The 19,674-nt window shown below is 38.4% G+C and overlaps 1 protein-coding gene across 5 annotated transcripts in view; it reads left to right on the top strand.

Annotated features, from left to right (window-relative positions):
* TENM3 (teneurin transmembrane protein 3) overlaps nucleotides 1-19,674 on the top strand; it is a 1,282,397-nt gene that overhangs the window by 1,153,804 nt on the left and 108,919 nt on the right. For all 5 annotated transcript variants that reach the window (XM_021548380.2, XM_021549050.2, XM_021548299.2 and 2 more), the window contains one exon: nucleotides 11,187-11,425. In XM_021548380.2, the coding sequence (XP_021404055.2) occupies nucleotides 11,187-11,425 (239 nt within the window). The remainder of the gene's footprint in view (nucleotides 1-11,186; nucleotides 11,426-19,674) is intronic.

The following is a 19,674-nucleotide window of genomic DNA, read 5'->3' as shown; positions in this document are numbered from 1 at the left end:
CTGGGCACAAGATGTAATCCTCTGCCTTTGTGAATCTATGAATGGTGGTCTCTCAATTCTATGAAATGTGGCATGTTGCATATGAGAGACTATGCTCAGTCAGTCCAGACAAAATTTCAACCTTTGATCCAACTTCTGAATAAATCCTTCATTACATAATGCAGCTCTGGTCCCTCTTAAACTATATTTCATTTTGAGTCATTTAGAGCAATTGTTCTCTTTCAACTTTATGAAGACAGCAAAGGTAGTAAAAAGATTGGAGGAGTAGCGTACTCTGCATTCCTTTGATTTTCTGCATGGAAATTGTAACTTATTCAATATTTAAGATAGGAACTGGCTATGGTGAGAGTGCCTCATCTCAGAGACACCTTTTCCTGACTGTCTTGGTAGGGGATATGATTTGAGAGAAGCAGAGAAGATAAGGAAGTGTAATATAAATCCTTACTGCTCACATAAGCATTTCAGGTCCTCACTGCAAAATTCAGATGCTTTCCTCTGCTTGCCCTTCCTTTGGAGAGAGGAAACTATAATAGCAGGAATATTGTATCAGAAATACTGAATTCGGTATAAGGAAGTGCAGTAAAGGGCTGCCAAGTTCGCTCCCAACTGCTGCCTTCTTCAGAAGTAAACATCACCAACAATATCAAGAGCCAAATCACTTACTGTAACATAGGTGGAAGTCTGTAAGTACTAGTCCTCTGAGAGACCCAGAGGAAGCCTGTAAGGCAACAGAACTACTTGATATTTTTTCAGCAATACATAGATCTAGTTTCACTCTCATCTTGAAAGTAAGTAGTGGGACAGTACTGCAATGAACAGTATGAGTAGTTACAACTGAGCCAAGTTTCTTTCCTTGTTCAACCAGCACATTCTTTGCATTGGACTCTTGCTCATTTCTGCAAAGCATGGCTTAGCATTGTTTGTTCCCCTTGTTCATCTTCACAGAGTGCAGCATAGCAGAGGAGCACAAAGGAGCAGGCTTGGCTGAGCTATCTGATTATCCTGGTTCTTCTGATCCTAGATATGCAGATATTAACTACTCCTTCTCTGGGCTCCAGAACTAGCAGCCCAAATCTGAATTTGGAGAAACAAGTAAGAGGATAACAGATGCTCTTTCCATCCTGTACCACTGTATTCTTTCTTGTACCACCAAGAAGGTAGGGGTGATGAAAAGGAAGATTTACTCTAACACACTGAAGGAGAGGAAGTCTGGGGCTTCTGTCAGCATTCAGTCCTTCAAGTCGTCATGTCGTGGTGACTTTCACAGCAGATTGGAACACTGTCTTGTCTGAATTGTTCTTTGGAGCTTCAGCTGCAAGTTGCTATGCCTGACTTCTCCATTCTTTTTTCAGCAGTCAGCAGTGGAGCTGTAGCCTGCAGGAGACAGAGGTGGAAGAACACACAAGCAGTAAGGAAGACACTTTAGCCCTAGTAGGGCTTTTGTTCTTTCTTGGATATCAGTGTTCCGTTTGCAAAGATTGCAGGTGCTTGGTGTAAACCCAGCCAAATTCAAGCAAGTTTTGCCATATGTAAAGTGCTTTTCTGAGACATTTGAATAATCTGGTAGAAGGGGCTTATCTCCATTTCCCACAGATGTTTCCTCTGTTTTTGTAAATGGGTAATAGCTGGGATAATAGCCATCTTCTCTTTCTTCCTTTCTTTGTCCCAAACTTTGATCATCATTTGATTTGCTGTGATCTTGAAGCTTTTTCCAGGATTGTGATAGCATTAATAATGACTCCAAGGAAGTTGAAATTCACTTTTATTTCTTCCTAAGCAATTTTTTGATTGCAATTCTGCCCAGAAAATAAACTAAGACAAATTCACAGCATAACAGTTTCTGTGCTGCCTTGGAGTTACGTTATATGCAGCCATATGGTTCTGTGGAAGTCAGTCGTAAGCCTGTGCTAAGGGCAAACACCACCAGCTACAAGGTTTCATCTCAGAAGAATGTTAAAAGAAGATGAAGACAGGCATAAAGTGTTCACAGAGAAACAAAAATCCAATTCTTGCTAGAGCCTGCTGGGAAAGCTTTTCTCATGCATCAGTGAACCAGAGTTCACATGAAACCTAGCCAGTAATTTTTTGTTATCTTTTACAGCTTTCCTATGTTAGTCGGCAGAGATTAATCTTTTCATTCTAACTGTTTCCTCAACTCAGTGTAAGGAATTGTATTTATTGATGTGATCTATCCATTAGTGAATCAGGCAGAGGTCTCTAATGTCAGGTGGCAGGGGAAGGTCACGGTCTCTTTCAAACAACCCAGTTCAATCCAGTATGAATAAGGTCTGTCAGCAGAGAGAGGGCACACCAGTCAGTAGGTACAGTACTGTGACTGATCGTGATCTTGGACCACCATTTATTCCATATTTAATGGTTTCCTCCTCGTTCTGACAGGAAATGTATGTCATAGGGCTTTTTTAACAAACAAAAAAGCATGATAACCACTCCCAGGAGGGAAAAATTCAGCTGGTTTGCATTGAAGAAAGTCAAGGAGAGACAAAAACAAAATCCTGAATGAGAGAAGTTGGAGCAAACTAAAATAGCTGCAGCTGGATTTAACCCTCCTTTCTTTAACTTTCTTAAGATTAATTGATCTCTTTGTATGGAAATGACAAACAAACTTCTAACTCTTTGCACAGAGATAGATGTGCACTATCTCTGCATGTGTTAGTGATGATGTACTTGAGGCAAAGCTCCCCAGCCTTAGAAGTGTGTTCTGTCTGAAAGTCTATTCTTCCCATTTGAAACATCAGAAAAATAAAAAGATAAAATTTCAGCTACCCTTATGTCTTATTTGCTTACATTGGCCTCATGGTGCTGCCAAACTTCTGTAGAAAGTTCCACTATGTTATTGAAAACCAGAATTACTGATTGCTTCTATCCCCAGATAGGTGCATTACGAATTGGGACCATTTGGGGGAAAAATCTAGTGGTTTATTTTAAGTTCAGGTGAGCAATCATCATAGTTTTGTTCAATACAACACAGAATAGTTAAGGTTTTATTCCTAAGAATTCAACAATACCTTTATAATAAACATTAAACCCAGGTCATTAGAAGTACTATTGAATTCTAAGCAGAGGAGTTGGGTTGTGATACACTAAAATTTACATTTCTCTCAACTTGCATTCACTCAAAGTGGATTTGGTAGAAGTTTTTCCACCTTTGGAACTTTAGGAGAATGCAACTGATGTGTTTCTAATCCTAAGTGTCTAAGGTCTATTACCTCTTGTGCGTTGGAATGAATCCAGGCTAACAGACTGAGGACCTTAACAGAATGCATAAGATATTTTGCCTGAGCTTGCTTAGAAATGTGGTAGTTCATGTAACAGTGTCCATAGATTTAACACACCTTAGAGGCAAATAGATCATTTTTAATAGAGATAGATACTGGCAGATTTGAATTGGTTTGAGGGGAAGATTAACCTGTGCTCCACAATGTGAAAATTGGTGTGCTCATTTAATAAAATATTTAATTTGTGATTACAGAAAAGAATAATGCTATTGCCTTAGCTGGAAGGTCCAGTAAAGTACAGTGATCTTTTGAGTCAACAGTGGTCTTCTCTATGGGTGATTGCTATTGTGTCCAGAGTTTTTCTCAAATTGCAAGGGCAACTGATGAGTCAAATAAAACAGATTAGTGGACTTCTTGCTTACAAGAAAGACAGTTTTAGAGCATCCCAGATATATCTAAATATATGTGGATATTTTGATACCTAGAGGTAAAAGAAGAAAATGCAAAAAATATTAAGGATAGTTTTTCTTTTCTCTTTCACCTCTCTTCAAGTCACTTTCTATTCTGTCAACTTCCAAATGTCAGTTTTGATTTATTCTGCACTGAAACAACAGGTATCTGAAAATAGCTTTCCTCATCTCCACAGCCTTTGCCTTTGCCTGACCCATAAAAAGCCTAAATTTTGCTTTTTTGCTTTAGGCAATTAGTTCTTAATGCTTTTGTGTGTTTTACCCTAAAAATAAAGTGAACCAAACAGTAGTATTATAAAAACTTATCTCTGTGTACTGCGGGGCAAATAGTACATGCTCATTATACAAGAACAAGGAAATAATCAGTTGCGTTTAAATTGAAATTGATAGAAGAAAATGCGTTTTGATATAGTGCATGTTTAGCCTGCAGAAGAAAATGCCACAAGACATCAGTGAGAGCATGAGTTTTGGGCTGTTTAGAGAAAGAGCAATCTGTTAGTGAATAAAGAGACTGGGAGGCATTCATTCCCTCCCTTTATACTGGCCACTTTCTGACAGGGTGTTGTTCTTGATGGTCTACCCTACTACAGTAATCCCTGTTTCTGTTTATTTGATTACAGTTTTACACAGCTTTTGTAACTGTTCACTGTCAAATAAGTTATCTCTTTCTCCACCATTTTTGGAATAAACTAACTTTCTCATTGTTCTGTATATGCTTTCAAGAATCCTAACCTTTACACTGCTTTTCAGACAGACACCTCCATCAGAAGTAGAGAGATAATTTCTAACACTGGATGCCTTTTGTAGTGCAGTCTTCTGAGTTTTGAAGCTGTTCTTCCTCAGTTGTCTTCCTTCTAGCGGTGGGCTGTAATGATCTGTAGAACCATTGATCACTAACTGAACCATCATGGAACTGACCAAGCATTGCATTTAGGAGACAGGGCTGCAAGAGAACCTATAGCACTAGGACATTTTTTACTAATCACAATGGAATCTCTCTATTCAGAAACATGACCAAATTAATTAATAGATTTATTCTCCTCCATATTTTTCAGATGCTGTTAGTGTACAATGATATACGAGATCCAAAGATTTAAGATTAAATGATTTAGGGTTTTTAAACACATATATTCTAAATACAGTTTTATTCTGGATCAGTGGTATTATAGCTCTTAAGATGAGGAGTGTTTAGTTCTTATATGCATAAGGCCTAGCAATATTGGCCTTTATTCTGTGATAGCAGACATCAACTAAAAAATAATGTTGCACAAAGTAACAGTAGCTGCCATTCAATCTCACTGGCAGGGTGATAAAATATGATGCATAATCTGATAAAATATGCATAATATTTTAATACAATTTTGCTGGACCTTATTCACAATTCTGTATTTAGTATGAGTTTTGTTAAAGTCCTGTGCGACTTTTAATATGGTGTGACATACTTGCCATGTGATTGAGCACTCTATTGGCAGGGTTGCACATTATGAAATAATTTAAAACAGAACTAAAATGCTGCCAGAAAAGGTTTTTTTTAAAATGATAAGGTAGGCTTTTTTACATCTTCCAAGTATTGCAAAGCATTCTATATATATGATGCCCAAAATTAGAGAAATTGTTCTTTAGCAAGGTGAAGCAATTTCAGCATAAACTAAAAAAGTCATATATATAATGTAGAAATTACATTAGGAATGTTAAAATTATGCAATAACTCTATTCCAGTTGAGACCAGTCTATTTATAAAGTAATGGGTAACATTCCCTTTTTGCTTGGTGATAGTTTATTTATATAAAATCTCAGCTTCTGGCAATCTGGAGTCTAGGGTTTTCCAGATATGTTTATATAATATTGCATTCATTGATGCATAGTATCTATTTTCTTCTAAACTGCGGTCAAAAGTTTTTGTCATAGATCCTTTTATGAAGAAAGTTATTCTACATCACATTTCTGTTGCTGGACACCTGGCTATCTTATATGAAAAGTACTCAGGCTTCTGGGCTGAGTCTTACTGTCCTTGAATATTTTGATAGTCTATCTTTATTTCTATAAAGAAACAGTTTTCAGTTAACTTAATCCTTCTGCCAAACTCATGGATGGTTTTTATCACTTTTTTGCCCCTTCTGTTTTTCTATTTACTGAATGTAGTAGAGAATGCTTCAGTTTTATTTTCCACAGAGGAAGTGGCAGCACAAAAAAAATCTGATTTGCTGTAAGCCCTCTCTCCCCACCAATGTGAGAAGGAAGAAACCAGCTGCAGGTCAGCCAGTGCACATCAGCACTTGATGCTCAAAGAGTACTGAGTAAAATTAAAAACATGATTGTTTTGCTTTTATTTACATGCTTCTGTTTTCTGAGCTGACACCTTTGAATTTTTTGATGCTGTATTTCTGTCTTTAATGGTAAGGGCAAAAGCTTAAGTAAAATGTCTACCATTTGTGAAGTAAGGGTACTTCCCAGCTGTCTTTGCATCCAAAGATTAGTTTATGGTATAACTTTGTATTTTTTAATTTAGATTTGTTAGGTACTGAATACTTCCCACTTAAAATGTTAAGATTAGCTTGCTTTTTAATAGCAACATCTCTCAAGTTAGCAGATATATATATTGAATAAATGTAAAAGTAGAATATATTTGCTTTAAAAGTTGAATTATTTAATAATACAGAACCGGCTTGTCTTGTAAAATATTAGCATGATTCACTGGAGTTTTGTTCTCCATAGCTTAATAAAATATTTAAAGTGCTGCTTACGTGAAGATGTAGCAAGTGCATGTTATGTGATCAATTTTGAAGGGAAGATATACTATTGGAGATGCTATAAGCTCCCTATGAGATGAAATATAGTGTAATTTCCTGTAAGTCAGTGCCTGGTCAAGTTGTGTAAACATTTCAGGCTTTAGAAATTAGCTATTTGAGTTCCATAGTTTGAAAAAACGAGGTGGCTAGATATATAGATAATTTAAATCATTTGTGGATGGATTATATTTCAAGAGCATAAGAATTTCACCATTATCTGGAAGCAGCCTAGATTTGTTGTCAGATGCCATATCCTTCTAAGAGTCTCACAGGAATAGTTTGGCATGGCTCAGTGAGGCAGACAAGATGTGCAAGTCTGATAGCATTACACTTTAAATACTTATCACTCAGAGTTAATGTAGCAGGAGAGTCCCTGACAACTTTGTTAGTAACTCCACTCATTAGAAATAGAGATATCGAAACAAATTTTCTAAACCCACATGAAGATGCCAGACTGACTTTTCTGTCATTATTTTTCCCTCAGCATTCAGCCAGATGGTGCAACCACTCTGGCATTGTATTCATGGGATTCAAAGTAAAGGAGAATAGCTTAAAGTGAGGAGCTGTGCTGTGTGATGCCTAAGACAACACATTCCTGAATTCCTACTGCTAAATTCCCACAGCTTGCTCCTGGAGTAACTGGCTGATCGTGCCATGGACAGGTGCATTCTTCACTGGGTAGAAAAGCTGCCGAATGGCCAAGTCCAGAGGGTGGTGAGTGGAGTTAGACTCAGCTGGTGGCCAGTCACAAGTGTTGTTCCAAATGGTTCAGTATTGGGACCAGTCCTGTTTAATTTCCCAGTATCACAGAAGAAGCTGAGTTGGAAGGGACCCACCAAGATCATCAATTTCAAGTCCCGGCCCTGCACAGGACCTTCCCCAACAGTCACACCATGTGCCCAAAAGTGTTGTCCAAACACTTGCTGGACTCTGTCAGGTTTGGTGCTGTGACCACTTCCCTGGGAGCCTGTTCCATTGCCAACCACCCTGTGGGTGATGTACCTTTTCCTAATACCCAACCTCAACCTCCCCTGACACATCTTCAGGCCGTTCCCTCAGGTCCTGTCAGTGGTCACCACAGAGATCAGTACCTGCCCCTCCACGTCACAAGGAAATGAGGTCTCCCCTCAATCTCCCCTTTTCCAGACTGAACAGACCAATGACTTCAGCTGCTCCTCATATGGCTACCCCTCAAAGCCCTTCACCAGCCTCATGGCCCTTCTTTGGATGCTCTCTAATAGCTTTATAACCTTCTTATAGCATGGTGCTCAAAACTGCACACAGTACTCAAGGTGAGGCCCCAGCAGTACAGAGCAGAGCAGGATAATCACCTCCCTTGCTCAGCTGCTGATGCTTTGTCTGTTATCAACAATCTTTATCAATGATTTATTAATGGAGAGATTAAGTGCACACTCAGCAAGTTCACAGACGCACCAAGCTGGATGGGACTGTTGATCTGCTGGAGGGTAGAAGGTTCCACAGAGGGATCTGGACAGGCTGGATTGATGGGCAAAGGCCTACTGTATAAAGTTAAATAAGGCCAAGTGCTGGGTCCTGCACTTGGGTCACAAAAACCTCCTGAAGCGCTATTGGTTGGGGCAGGAATGCCTGGAAAGCTCTCTTGCAGAAAAGCCCTGGAAGTGCTGGTTGACTGCCAGCTGAACACGATCCAGCAGTGTGCCCAGGTGGCCAAGAAGGTCAGGTGGCTTCCTGGCCTGCCTCAAAAATGGTGTGGCAGCAGGATCAGGAAAGGATCTTCCCTCTGTACTCAGCACTGATTTGGCCACACCTCAAGTGCTGTGTCCAGTTCTGGGCCCCCGGCTCAGGAAGGACATGTAGGTCCTGTAGCGGGTCCAGAGGAGGGCAGTGAAGCTGGTGAAGGGTCTAGAGCACAAGCCTTATGAGGAGCAGCTGAGGGAGCAGGGCTTGTTTAGCCTGGAGAAAAGGAGGCTTGGGGGGGTCTTACCACTCTCTGTAACCACTGGAAAGGAGGTTGTAGCCAGGTGGGGGGTTATTCTCTTCTCACAAGTAACAAGCCATAGGACAAGAAGAAATGGCTTCAAGTTGTACTGGGGAGGTTTAGATTGGATGTTAGCAAAAACTTCTTTGAAAGGGTTGTCAAGCATCAGAACAATTTTCCCAGGAAAGTGGTTGAGTCATAATCCCTCCAGGTATTTAAAAAATGTGTTGATGTGGCATTTAGGGACATGGTTTAGAGATGGACTTGGCAGTGCTGAGTTAATGGTTGATCTTAAAGGGTCATTTCCAACCTACATTTTTCTAAGATTCACATATAACAGTTACAATTTTCTTTCATTACCTTTATGCCTGAGGTGGACTGTGAGAGTTATGACAGTTCACACCATTGCTGTCATCTCTGGAGTTTATCTATAGGATTAACTCCTCAAATGCTTTGACAATATGGATTACAGTCTCTAGTAGTCTCTGGTCTACCAAAGCCAACATCAATTCTCATTTTCTTGGAGAAAATAAACAAAAAAGGAAAATATCAGTGGCAGACTGTTTTATTGTGCTATTTTCTTAAAACTTAAAGTATAGTGGAGTTCTAGTCAAGTGCTCATATAATGCCAATTCCCATTTTTAGTCTGTTGAAACTAACAACAGAAGAAGGAGGGTGTGAAAATCTCAGGCTGGTCAGGCAGCTTCTTATTTTTAACAGGAAGCTCATGTATAGGAGTATAGCTTTTCTTCTGTTCCCCAAAATAATACACATTGCACACGGAAAGGGAAACAGCTACCTTTGTGTTTAGTGGGTTTTTTGGGATCTGTTTGTGAAATATACCTGGATATAGTGTTTACCATATGTAGCCAGGACAGAAAGAGCAATAAAGGTCAGGTGGATAAGACACTTATCAGGACTTAATGAATTTACATGATTCTCTGAATCTGTACAATCCAAGTAATGCTGTTGTAAATATTTTTACATAGGGCTAGTTATTATTTTGGTCTTTGCTACATTGAAAATGTCACAACTTTTAATGAAGAGTCTTCTTAGACAGGATTTAAGCTACCAGAGCTTTGTCTTTTGAGATTGTTGATTGTGCTCGGAGCTCAGAAGCTACAAGAATTTGGGATGTGCTGTTGTGTACCAGTAGATCTAGTGCATAAGCTTCTGTTGTTGCTGCCATCAAGTTTAATATTGTTCAGAATGAAGTAACCTATGTAAAATATTTAATGGAATCATGTTTGTAATGCAAATATTTTCAAGTAGAGGGCCTATGCCAAGATGTTGTAATTCATCTGTCAACCTCCCATAGCAAAATCACCTGTAAACAACAAGTCTTGTTTATCAGCTGCTGGTTGCTGGTATCTTTCTCAGGCTGCAGTGGGGCAAACTAATTTCTAGTGTCTCTACAGTGTAAATTGGTCCATTACTATGCAAGAATCTGAGCATGTGTTCCAGAGAATCAAGGTCCCGTCAGCTAAGAAGCAATTCATAGTGCCACATGGTGTAACTAGAAGGGCTTTTCCCCTGCACAGCTGGCTCAGTTAGTGCTGGATCCTCTGAGCTGTGCTGTATAAGTGACAGGCAGGAGGCAAATACGGTGTAGACATGCACTTACCTTCAGGAGGACCTGGTTATCAGCAATTCATGTGTCTCTTAGCTATGACAAAACCCAAAAACCTTTCTGGTTCTGTTTATCTGTGTGTTGGTAAGTTCAAAGTTTCCACAGTATGCTTTCTTACCAGTTTCAGATATAATGTATTCATTTTGTTGGGTTTAATTAGATCAGGGCAAGCCATATACTACAGAGTCGCCAGCATAACAACTTGGTGGGAAGCCTCTGGTGCACAGACCTTTCTTTGAATGAGGTGTTGTTTGTAAAGTTGTGCATGTGCATCTCAAGAAAAACTCCAGGTAGAGTATGCCATGTTTAGAGACTCTTTCAAAGTAATTATGATTGCATGAACTGAAAATAAAAGATTCTACCATATAGAATATGGTAGAGTAATATTTCCTTTGGAGACTTTAATTGAAGAAATAAACTGGTAACTCACAGTGTGCTTACCTTTGACTTTACTTTTCATATCTGTTGTCTTCTTGAACACTTAGTAAATATATTTCTTTAGACTACTTCTCCTGAGCTGTATTCATAATCAGATCTTTTTATGTTAGGAATATGTGCAAGTAGATGTGAATTAGTGAACTAAGTACTAGGACAGACCCAAAAGAAATTTTTAACTGACTGTTTTTTAAGAAGTTGCCAAAAGTCTGTAACTGCAAAATTGCTGATTTCTTTGTACTTAACCTGGGAAAGCTGTGATAAGTAGTGTGGACTGCAGTCATATTGCTCATTATTGACTTTTTAATGGAGTTCCCTGTAGTCTGTTGCAGAAGCCAACACAAATAAACAGCAGTAGAAAACCTGTCCCTACTTGTTGGATAAACTATGAGAGACTTCCTCCCTGCTATACTGTATTTTGGGAAGTTCTGTTTCCTGTCTGGATACCAGTGTATTATTAATGTTAGGGGGGCTTTGGTCTTTACTTAAAGGGAGAGTGTCTTTTTGCATGTGAGTTTCACAACATGTTACTGCTTCTATGACCCTTTGTAGATTGGATGTTGTTAGCTGTTTGAAAAATAGGCAATGTCAAACAAAAGAGTTATGATTGCCTGTGCTCCAGCTTGATTTACTTTTATACTTTACCATATGCTTTTTCTTTCACAGGCATTTCCTATTCAAAACAGGAACAGGGACCACACCGCTGTTCAGTACTGCAACACCAGGGTACACAATGGCATCCGGCTCTGTTTATTCCCCTCCTACTCGGCCACTACCTAGGAACACTCTATCCAGAAGTGCTTTTAAATTCAAGAAGTCTTCAAAGTACTGTAGCTGGAAATGTACTGCACTCTGTGCTGTAGGGGTCTCAGTGCTGCTGGCAATACTGCTGTCCTACTTTATAGGTGAGTCCCATTTTTTGTAAGTGTCACTGTGAACAGTGGTGTCTGATGGATTGTACTTGGACTGTAATATACTGACCTTTAACTAGCCAAGTCTTTGGTAACAGTAAAAGCCACAAGGATTTAGTGAAAAGCCACAATTGTTTAGAGAAATAAGAAAATTTTAACATTTTGGAAGCATTCTGTGACTCGATGGTCAGTGAATTAACTTCAAAGAAGTATTTAAACTACAATTAAATTATGTGGGGTCAAGTTCTTATAAAAGTATGAGTAAAATATAGGCTGTAAAAATTCCGTGATGTGAATTATAACTTTCAGCATATCTTTGGAACTCTTTTCCTCTCATTTTACTGAAATGTTGCTAATCAAATCTTTAGGAATGCTGTCACCTATTTCATCATTATGTCCATATATGTTTGTGTATAGAGCTGGAGAAAAAGTCTAATACAGATGTTTGGTTGCAAAACAAGGAAAATAATTGTCCAAAAGACAACATGAATTGAAGATGTAGACTTCTTCTTCTCTTGTGGGTTGATTTTTTAAATTATTGTCACTTATCTCTATTTGTTTCTTAAATTCCGTTTTCCAAATTTTATTTCAGATTTCCTTCATTTCTTCATCTCCTTAATTATTTTCATAAATGTTCACTATAAATATAATGTAATTTGAGTTTTAGGCAGTTAATAGGAGCTATGAGAAAATGTCCTTGACTTTAATAAGGGAACATAAAAGGATCATTTTGCACTCCTAACTTTCTTTGTATCTTCATCCAGATTACAGATTTTTTCATCTCTTGGGACCATAAATTGTCTTCAAAGACTTCCTTTTAACTGACTTGTTAATTAGAAGTTTAGATCACCATGGTTATGGAAATATAAGTATAATAGTCTGGTTTTTGTTACTGGTTGGACACAAGTTTAGGGTCTTGAGGAGTGGAGGAAAGAAAATAGAAAGAAGAGAGTCAATCTCTCTTTCCTTCCCTCTTTTTAAAATCAGTGTTAATTTGTAATAGAGCCTAGAAGGCCTTAAGATCCTTAAATCTTCATTGTAGTTGTTCAAACAGCCTTGTTGCATTTCAATGCAAGACACAGCATAAGCTCTATAGAGCCTTTGAAGTAGTTCTTACTGAGTTGAATCTCCTGTGAACAATGCAAGAAACTGGGTTGCTAAGTAGCTGGAGAAATTCCCCTCTGACCCAGCAAAGCTGAGCCCCTTGAGCACCCTTTCCACCTCACCTGCCAGCCCCAGAGTAAGAGACATATACACAAATGCAGGGCTTGCCACTGCTCTTCAGCTTCCTTCAGTCATTGGATTTGTGGTTATTTTGTGTGAATGTGGAAAGGAGTTTAAAGGTGTGGTTTAGAGTTAAGTTTTGGCATGAAATCTTTTTTTAAGTAGGATTTAAATAATCCCACTTATAAAACACATTAATTGTGCTCAGACTCTGTAATATTGCCTCATAAATCATCAGAAGTAAACATCTGCTACTAAATAAATGCATAAATATGCAAAAAAGAATTCACCATGAAGTATCACTGTCAGAAGCCGGGAAAAACAGCCATACATATAGTAAAACACTGGAGACCTGATTGTGAGCTGAGCTCTACACTTTGCTAGCCCCAAAGAGCCAGATTACTTATGAATCTGAGGGCACGGGCAGAGAGCTGTACCGGATTATTTCTCCCGCAGGCACATTAAGAAATATAAGCATGTCTAATGTGCCTCTATTCCTGTATTCGGGAAAAAGAACTGAGCTTTCTAGTGAGCGAGAGCTGAAAGCTCCACACATCATTTATTCACATACCCTGTAAAGAAAAGATAGCTGTACAACATTTCATTTCGTGGGTGCATGCCAGCTCACATCCTAGCTGAAATAATGCACAACAGCCTTCCTCTGCCCACAGTCAATAGGGAGCTCAATGCCTACTGGTGATATTACACATATTTCAGCTAACTCAGCAATCTAAATGTAAAATTCAGCACTCAGAGATGCTCTCCAGAGAACTTTGCGTCCATAAAATCACGAATGGATTGCACTCATTCATAGATGTGGTTTTCCCATCTCTGCAGATGTAATATCAGAAATATTCCCCGTTTAATAGGCCATCCAAGTATAAATCAGTAGAAATCATTAATGTAAGATGGAAACACTCCTTCACCTTAGTTGACCATTTCATAGAATGGTTTGGGTTGGAACAGATATTTAAGATCATTTCATTCCAAACCCCCTGCCATGGACAGGGACACTTTGTGCTAGATCACGTTGCTCAAAGTGACAACCAACCTGACCTTGAATACATTCAGGAATGGGGCATCCACAGCTTCTCTGGGCAGCCTCTTGCATTGTCTGACCACCTCACAGCAAAGAATTTATTCCTAATATCTAATCTAAACCTGTCCCGTTTCAGTTAAAGCCATTCCTCTTTCTCCCAGCTTTGTAAGAATTCCCTCTCCAGGTCTCTTTCAGGTCCCTTTTAGATAATAGAAGGCTGCTGTAATGTCTCCCCAGAGCCTTCTCTAAACAACTCTACTTCCTTTTAGTCTGTCTTCAGAGGAGACATGTTTCATAACATAGGTGTGAAAGGGAAATGACTGAGTAGGAAATTGGTTATAACATAAAAAGAAGGGAAGGATTGCAGTGTTGTGTGACCCCTAGCACACTGTGATATGCTTCCAATACAGTGGTCTGGAATCTCTGCTGAAGTTTACAGCAGCTGAAGTGGCATGTCACATTTGTATAGCCAGTTTGAGACATGTTTTGAACTTCACAGAGATATATTGCCACAAGTGTGAAAATGCCACCTTGTAGCGTTTGCATGAAAGAATGAATTCAATATGAAGTATCACTGTCAAGAGCTGGGAAATCACCTGTTTTGCAGCACAATTGCAGCAAAATATGCCAGTGCACGTTGATAAGGTGTGGCTGATGTCCATTGTGTGACTGTGGCAGCTGCAGACTGAAGGTCTAATAGACCGTTCTTCCAGTAAGTGGTGGTGTGACCCAGCCCTTCTCAGAATTGCAGAGATGAACATGTCTTGCCCAGGCTTATTTTAGTTACAGTGAGTATGGGGTAGAGAAAGTGACTTGAGATCTTCCTGCCTCTGCTCAGGCGACATAAGGCAGAAGAGACAGTTTGCTAGACTTCATGTCTGCCTTTGCAAAACTGCTCAGTCAATTACTGCTCTGTCAATTAGCCCAGCCAGAGGAAGGAGCTGCATCAAGAGTCTGGTATGTCTTGCACTTCTTCCATCACTCTGACAGGAAAGACTCCTACGTTTACAAAGTCTGCAAAGATGAGGTGAGAGCAGGAAGTGTCAGCATGGGTACAGACCAGAGCAAACACTCCACTCTGAAGTCAATGCAGTTTTGGGGATCACAAGGAATTGAAAATGTTATTTCAATCTAAAGGAAAGTCTTCCCATGCATTCTCACATTTCTAGCCCTCGTGGCCTTTCTCAACCATTTTGCAATGTACAAAATATTTAAACTTACTATTCCTATGAATTAGACCTGCTAAGAGAAAATAGAAGGAAGTTGTTGAAATTGTTGGTCCTTTGCTTAGAGACTTTATCTACTGTTAAATGGTCAAGAAAGAAGTAAAGCAGCAGAAACACGCAAGTGCTGAACCAAAAGATAGTGTAGCAACATATAAAAGACAGGAATTAAAGATAGCTCTAGTTTAAAGTCAAGAATTCAAGGAAAAGCTCCCTGAAATAATGGATTACAAAATGGGGAGTAAAGAATTTATACTGCCTTATTTTCAGATCAAGTTTACACTGGAATTTCTTTAAGGTGCTCATTTGCTTAATTTGTGTTTGTAATTAGATTTGCAACCAAGGATAAAAAGCAACCTTTTTTTTCCAACATGAAGATTTTCAAATCCTTTTCCTTGTTTGGAAGACTAAGAAGAGCAGTATTAAATATAAACCATTAAAGAGTAAGAAGAATGAAGTTGCCTTTGTTTGACCTCTTTCTATATAGACATTAACAGTTTTAACCAACTTGGTACAGAGTCCATGTGAAGCTAGAAATAGAGTTCAGTTTTACAGTGTGGAGACAACACTGAACTTAGTCCTTTGTTTCCCCATGCCTTACTGCCTCCTTCAGCATCCATCACTTGCAGTGAATGAATGAATAAAAGGAAAGTTCTGAAGAGCACCTTCTAGGTCAAAAATGAGCACCAAGTCAAAGTTTCATTAATAACCATCATCCTTCAATTCCACATTTTGGGATTTTCCATGCCCATTTGGGTTTTACTAAGCAAAGGAGCTTAGTTGTTCTTGAATGTGATTTTTTCCTAACAGAAAAATCCACTGTGCAATTATAGAGAACTAACTAGTCAGAAGGAGTTGTTTCCAATATGTTGCTGCATATCACAGACTCTGACCAGCTGTATTAACAAACTGATTTGTACTGTACTAATTATTTCTGCTGTAGTGTGGATTCAGCAATTAATGGATGAAAGTAATGAGAATTTGGGGACCTCAGAACCCCTCTTTCTTCCTCAGGAATTGTTCTAGCAATTGATTCTCCATTGCCAATAGCACTGTGTTGACGTTGTCTAAATCAATACAAGAAATTACTGCCATTTTCACTGTACATGGAACTAAAGAGGGGAGCAGTTCAGTTCCTCAGTCAGTACTGGAATTGCACAATACCCGATTCACTAAGCATGAAGAGCTGTACACTGAAAAATTGCAAGCATCTGTCATGAGTTTTGTTGTATGTCTGCTAAATAAGTTTCCATGAACATAAAACATAATTTGAATGCACAGTAGGATCTGAGCTATTTAGTCAGGCCTTTCCTGTCCTGACTGCTTCACAGCAACCTGTCATACTTTCAAGTCATTGAGCACTTCACTCTTTGTGTAACTTGGGATTGATCATTTTGTTAGCCTTATCTCAGCAGTCAGTGATCATAACAAGAATATACACCAGTCAGCTATTCGTTGTCATAAAGCAAGTATTCCTATGTTGGTGATAACAGAAGGGCATCTCTTCTGCAGGAAGAAAAGAAAACCAAAAAAAACCAAACAAACAAATAAAAGGTAATTTTATTTCATTTAAAAGGCCACATGATTATTTTTGTCACTATCGCCTTCATTATTTTACCTCTTTCTTTATCTATCAGTATTTTTTTCCTACTGAAGCAAATTCAGTTTGGACAGAAAAGAAAGCTAATATTTAGATTTAACAGATGAAATATGGGAAAACATGTATTTTAGTTGGTACTTTATTCTGTGGGAAACAGAAGAAAAACTTGGGTTCTGCTACAACGCAGATAACCATACGGTCATGATAGAATTTCAAATGAAATGTGAATGGAAAAGATACCAGACTAGAAAGCCATGTTTGATAATTACAGATAATTAATATTTTCTACACTGTATAAAAATAGCTGCATTGTGCTTATTTTGCAATTATTATAATAAGCACTTGTGCTTTTTGTCTGTCTAAAAATGTTACTGTTTTATCATGATCCCAAAATATTAAAAATAAGCTGAACATTATGTGCCAATGTATTTCAAATAATGGACAACTGTCTTCAGAGTTATCTCAAAAACTTCCTAAGAATAAGAACAGAGCAACTTAAGAGGTTTTTAGGTAGAAAGAGAAGAAGAAAGTGTCCAGGAAGCAATCAAGTTTCATTATTAGAGGAGACTGATGCATCAGAAGGATGTGAAGTGTGAAAGATAGTGTGTGACTGTCTGAGGTGAGTTTTAAGTAATTGTTAAAAATTATTTAATTGTCTGTTTCTGTAGACTGAAACTAACTTCCTATGTCTTCAGTGCTATTTCTGAGTTTGATGTCGGTGGTTGTCCTGTATTAGTCAGTATTTAGTGTGACAGGTGCTGGCATTCACAGATCTTCCCAGATTGTGGAGGACCAGCTGCCCTTCCTGTTAGGTTCAGTGGCAGAAGTCATAATAAGGCAGACTCACTCTCCATAACTAATTGATTTACAGCCATGGCAATTACAGAACTGAATTTTGTGACTAAAGCAATAACTAAATATGCCTAAGAATCTATTTTACTTTATCAATAAAGAACAATATAATATTTCTTTTTGATTGCAATGCCAAGTTAACATTATTCTGCTGTTTGTAAAGCTCAGTTACTGTCAGGAATGAAGAAAACAACTTAATTAATAATGCCATTTAAATGGATTTTTTATTGCAATACCCAGCATAGGTATTGTAATGAACAGGCATGAGGGAGAATATGGTTTAATTGCCATGAATCACGTTACCTTTCATTATGCGTTTATAGAAACTGTTTTTCTTTTTGACATACATCTCATTTTGAGTATTGTAATGATATTGTCACTGAGAGTTTCATCAAGAACTTTTGGCTTTCTTCCTTCTCTTCCCATTTCTGTCTGCTTCACTCAGTTTTGCTGGGACCTTAGCTATGTCTGGAGCTTCACTGAGGTGTCTACAGATATGTGGCAAATTTTTATAGTTAGCTAGGTTTATGCTCTCAGCCAATTTGTTTTTCCAACAAAATAAAGCCATGAGGTAAACTAATACATTTATATATCTGATTTCTTTTTAAAAAAAAAAATAAATTGTTTTTCTTTTGATCTACTTTCCTCATCAGAAGGAAGCACTCTGAGATTTTACAGTTTACCAAATCTACGTATCACAATATATTCAAGCTACCATGTAAAAATCTACATCAGGGAAACTTTTTTATGTAAACCTTTCTGAGAAAGTGTGCCAGATATAGATATAAGCACAGCTCTTTAGCATTGTCTGATTGCACCACTTAGCAGAACCACATTGTTGTTCATATGTTCTTGCTCACTGTATGCCTGTATCTGGATTTGTGAAGACAGCCAGTGTCTCCAGCACTGTAGAAAGTACATCACTTGCTCCAAAGTGTAGACTGACTACTCATTTTAGCAATGCATAGGGATTTTAGGGAAGGTTTCATGTGTCTCTGGTGCATTTGGAGGCAGCAGCAATGTTCCTTGTCATCTTTTGTTCAAAATTAGAGCTCGGTAGGATTTGGAAGTGGCGGCCTGTCAAATTAAGAATCTTTGGATTAGGTACATAGTGATGTTTCTCTTCTGTCCAGAGTGGATGTTTCTAGATCTGTCTTAGCTGCAAGTGTCAGGGGCAGCCAGAAGCTGGCTGCCTCTGATGACAGGGCCATGTGTAGGGCTCTGCCTTCCCAGCACATGTGGCTCTGCTCTGTGCCTGACAAAATCTGCATGCCTGTTGTTTTAGACATCAGTGCCACATGTTGCTCTCTCCTGCTTCAACTGGACCTTCAGTGTGAGGTCAGATACCCAGCACAATGATTTAGCAGCTAGAAAACCACCTCCTGAATTTTCTAAAGTATTTTAACTCCTGAATGGACCTTAGAATAGTCCCTGAAGTCTGAAGTACTAACCTCCAGCTTCCACTTCGGTACTTAACCTCTTTAAAAATAGAATCACAAAAGCCAGATAATTGATGAATGTAGCCCTTGCCTTACTAATAACGGTTCAGACAGCTCTTTTCACTCACTCCTGACATGTGCTTGGTAAAGGGCAGTATTCAGATACAAATGTGAATTTCCACACTGTTTTTTTGCTTTAAAATGAGGCTTAATATTACTGCTAGTACTTCCATGACTTTGTGCATTACAGAGGTTTTCAGCTCTGTCTAACATCTGAGCAAATTATTTTTCTTTAGGTATCCCAAAGCTATGAATTTTAGATAACTGCATGAGTTTCATATGATGTTTACAGCATTGGTGATGAGCTTACTGGGCTTCCTTAGAGTGGTAGTGTTTTGTAAATAATAATGTAATTTCTTATGTTCACCACATTCTTTCTTTCAAGACTGGGAGACATAGATAGTGTGACTAATCCAAAAATGAAGTTATTGTGTGGTAAAGCCTTATTGAGCTGAAAGTGTTTTTAACATCTTTTTTGAAATAGTACAAAATCTAAACATGTTGAACATCTGTCTTGAAGGATCAGTATGAAATATACTTTCTTGCCTCTTGCAAGAATATTGTTGTGGGTAATGTCTTTGGCTGATGTTTTTAAAGCAAAGATCTCATTGCTGTGTTCCAGATCAAGTGCAAAGCATAATATTACTGTTTCAGGAGTGCAGGGAATTCGTACTTGGTTGGTGTTGTGGATGTCACTTACTATTATTGTTCGTGGCACCGAGAATAAAACGTTCATTGAGAAAGATAATCTTCACATGAAAGGATGTAGGAACATGTAATTGACAATCAGGAGGTTAAAAGAGACT

The sequence above is a fragment of the Lonchura striata genome, chromosome 4, assembly GCF_046129695.1.
Source record: "Lonchura striata isolate bLonStr1 chromosome 4, bLonStr1.mat, whole genome shotgun sequence".
Classification (NCBI taxonomy): domain Eukaryota; kingdom Metazoa; phylum Chordata; class Aves; order Passeriformes; family Estrildidae; genus Lonchura; species Lonchura striata.
This window is presented reverse-complemented; position numbering and strand designations above follow the sequence as displayed.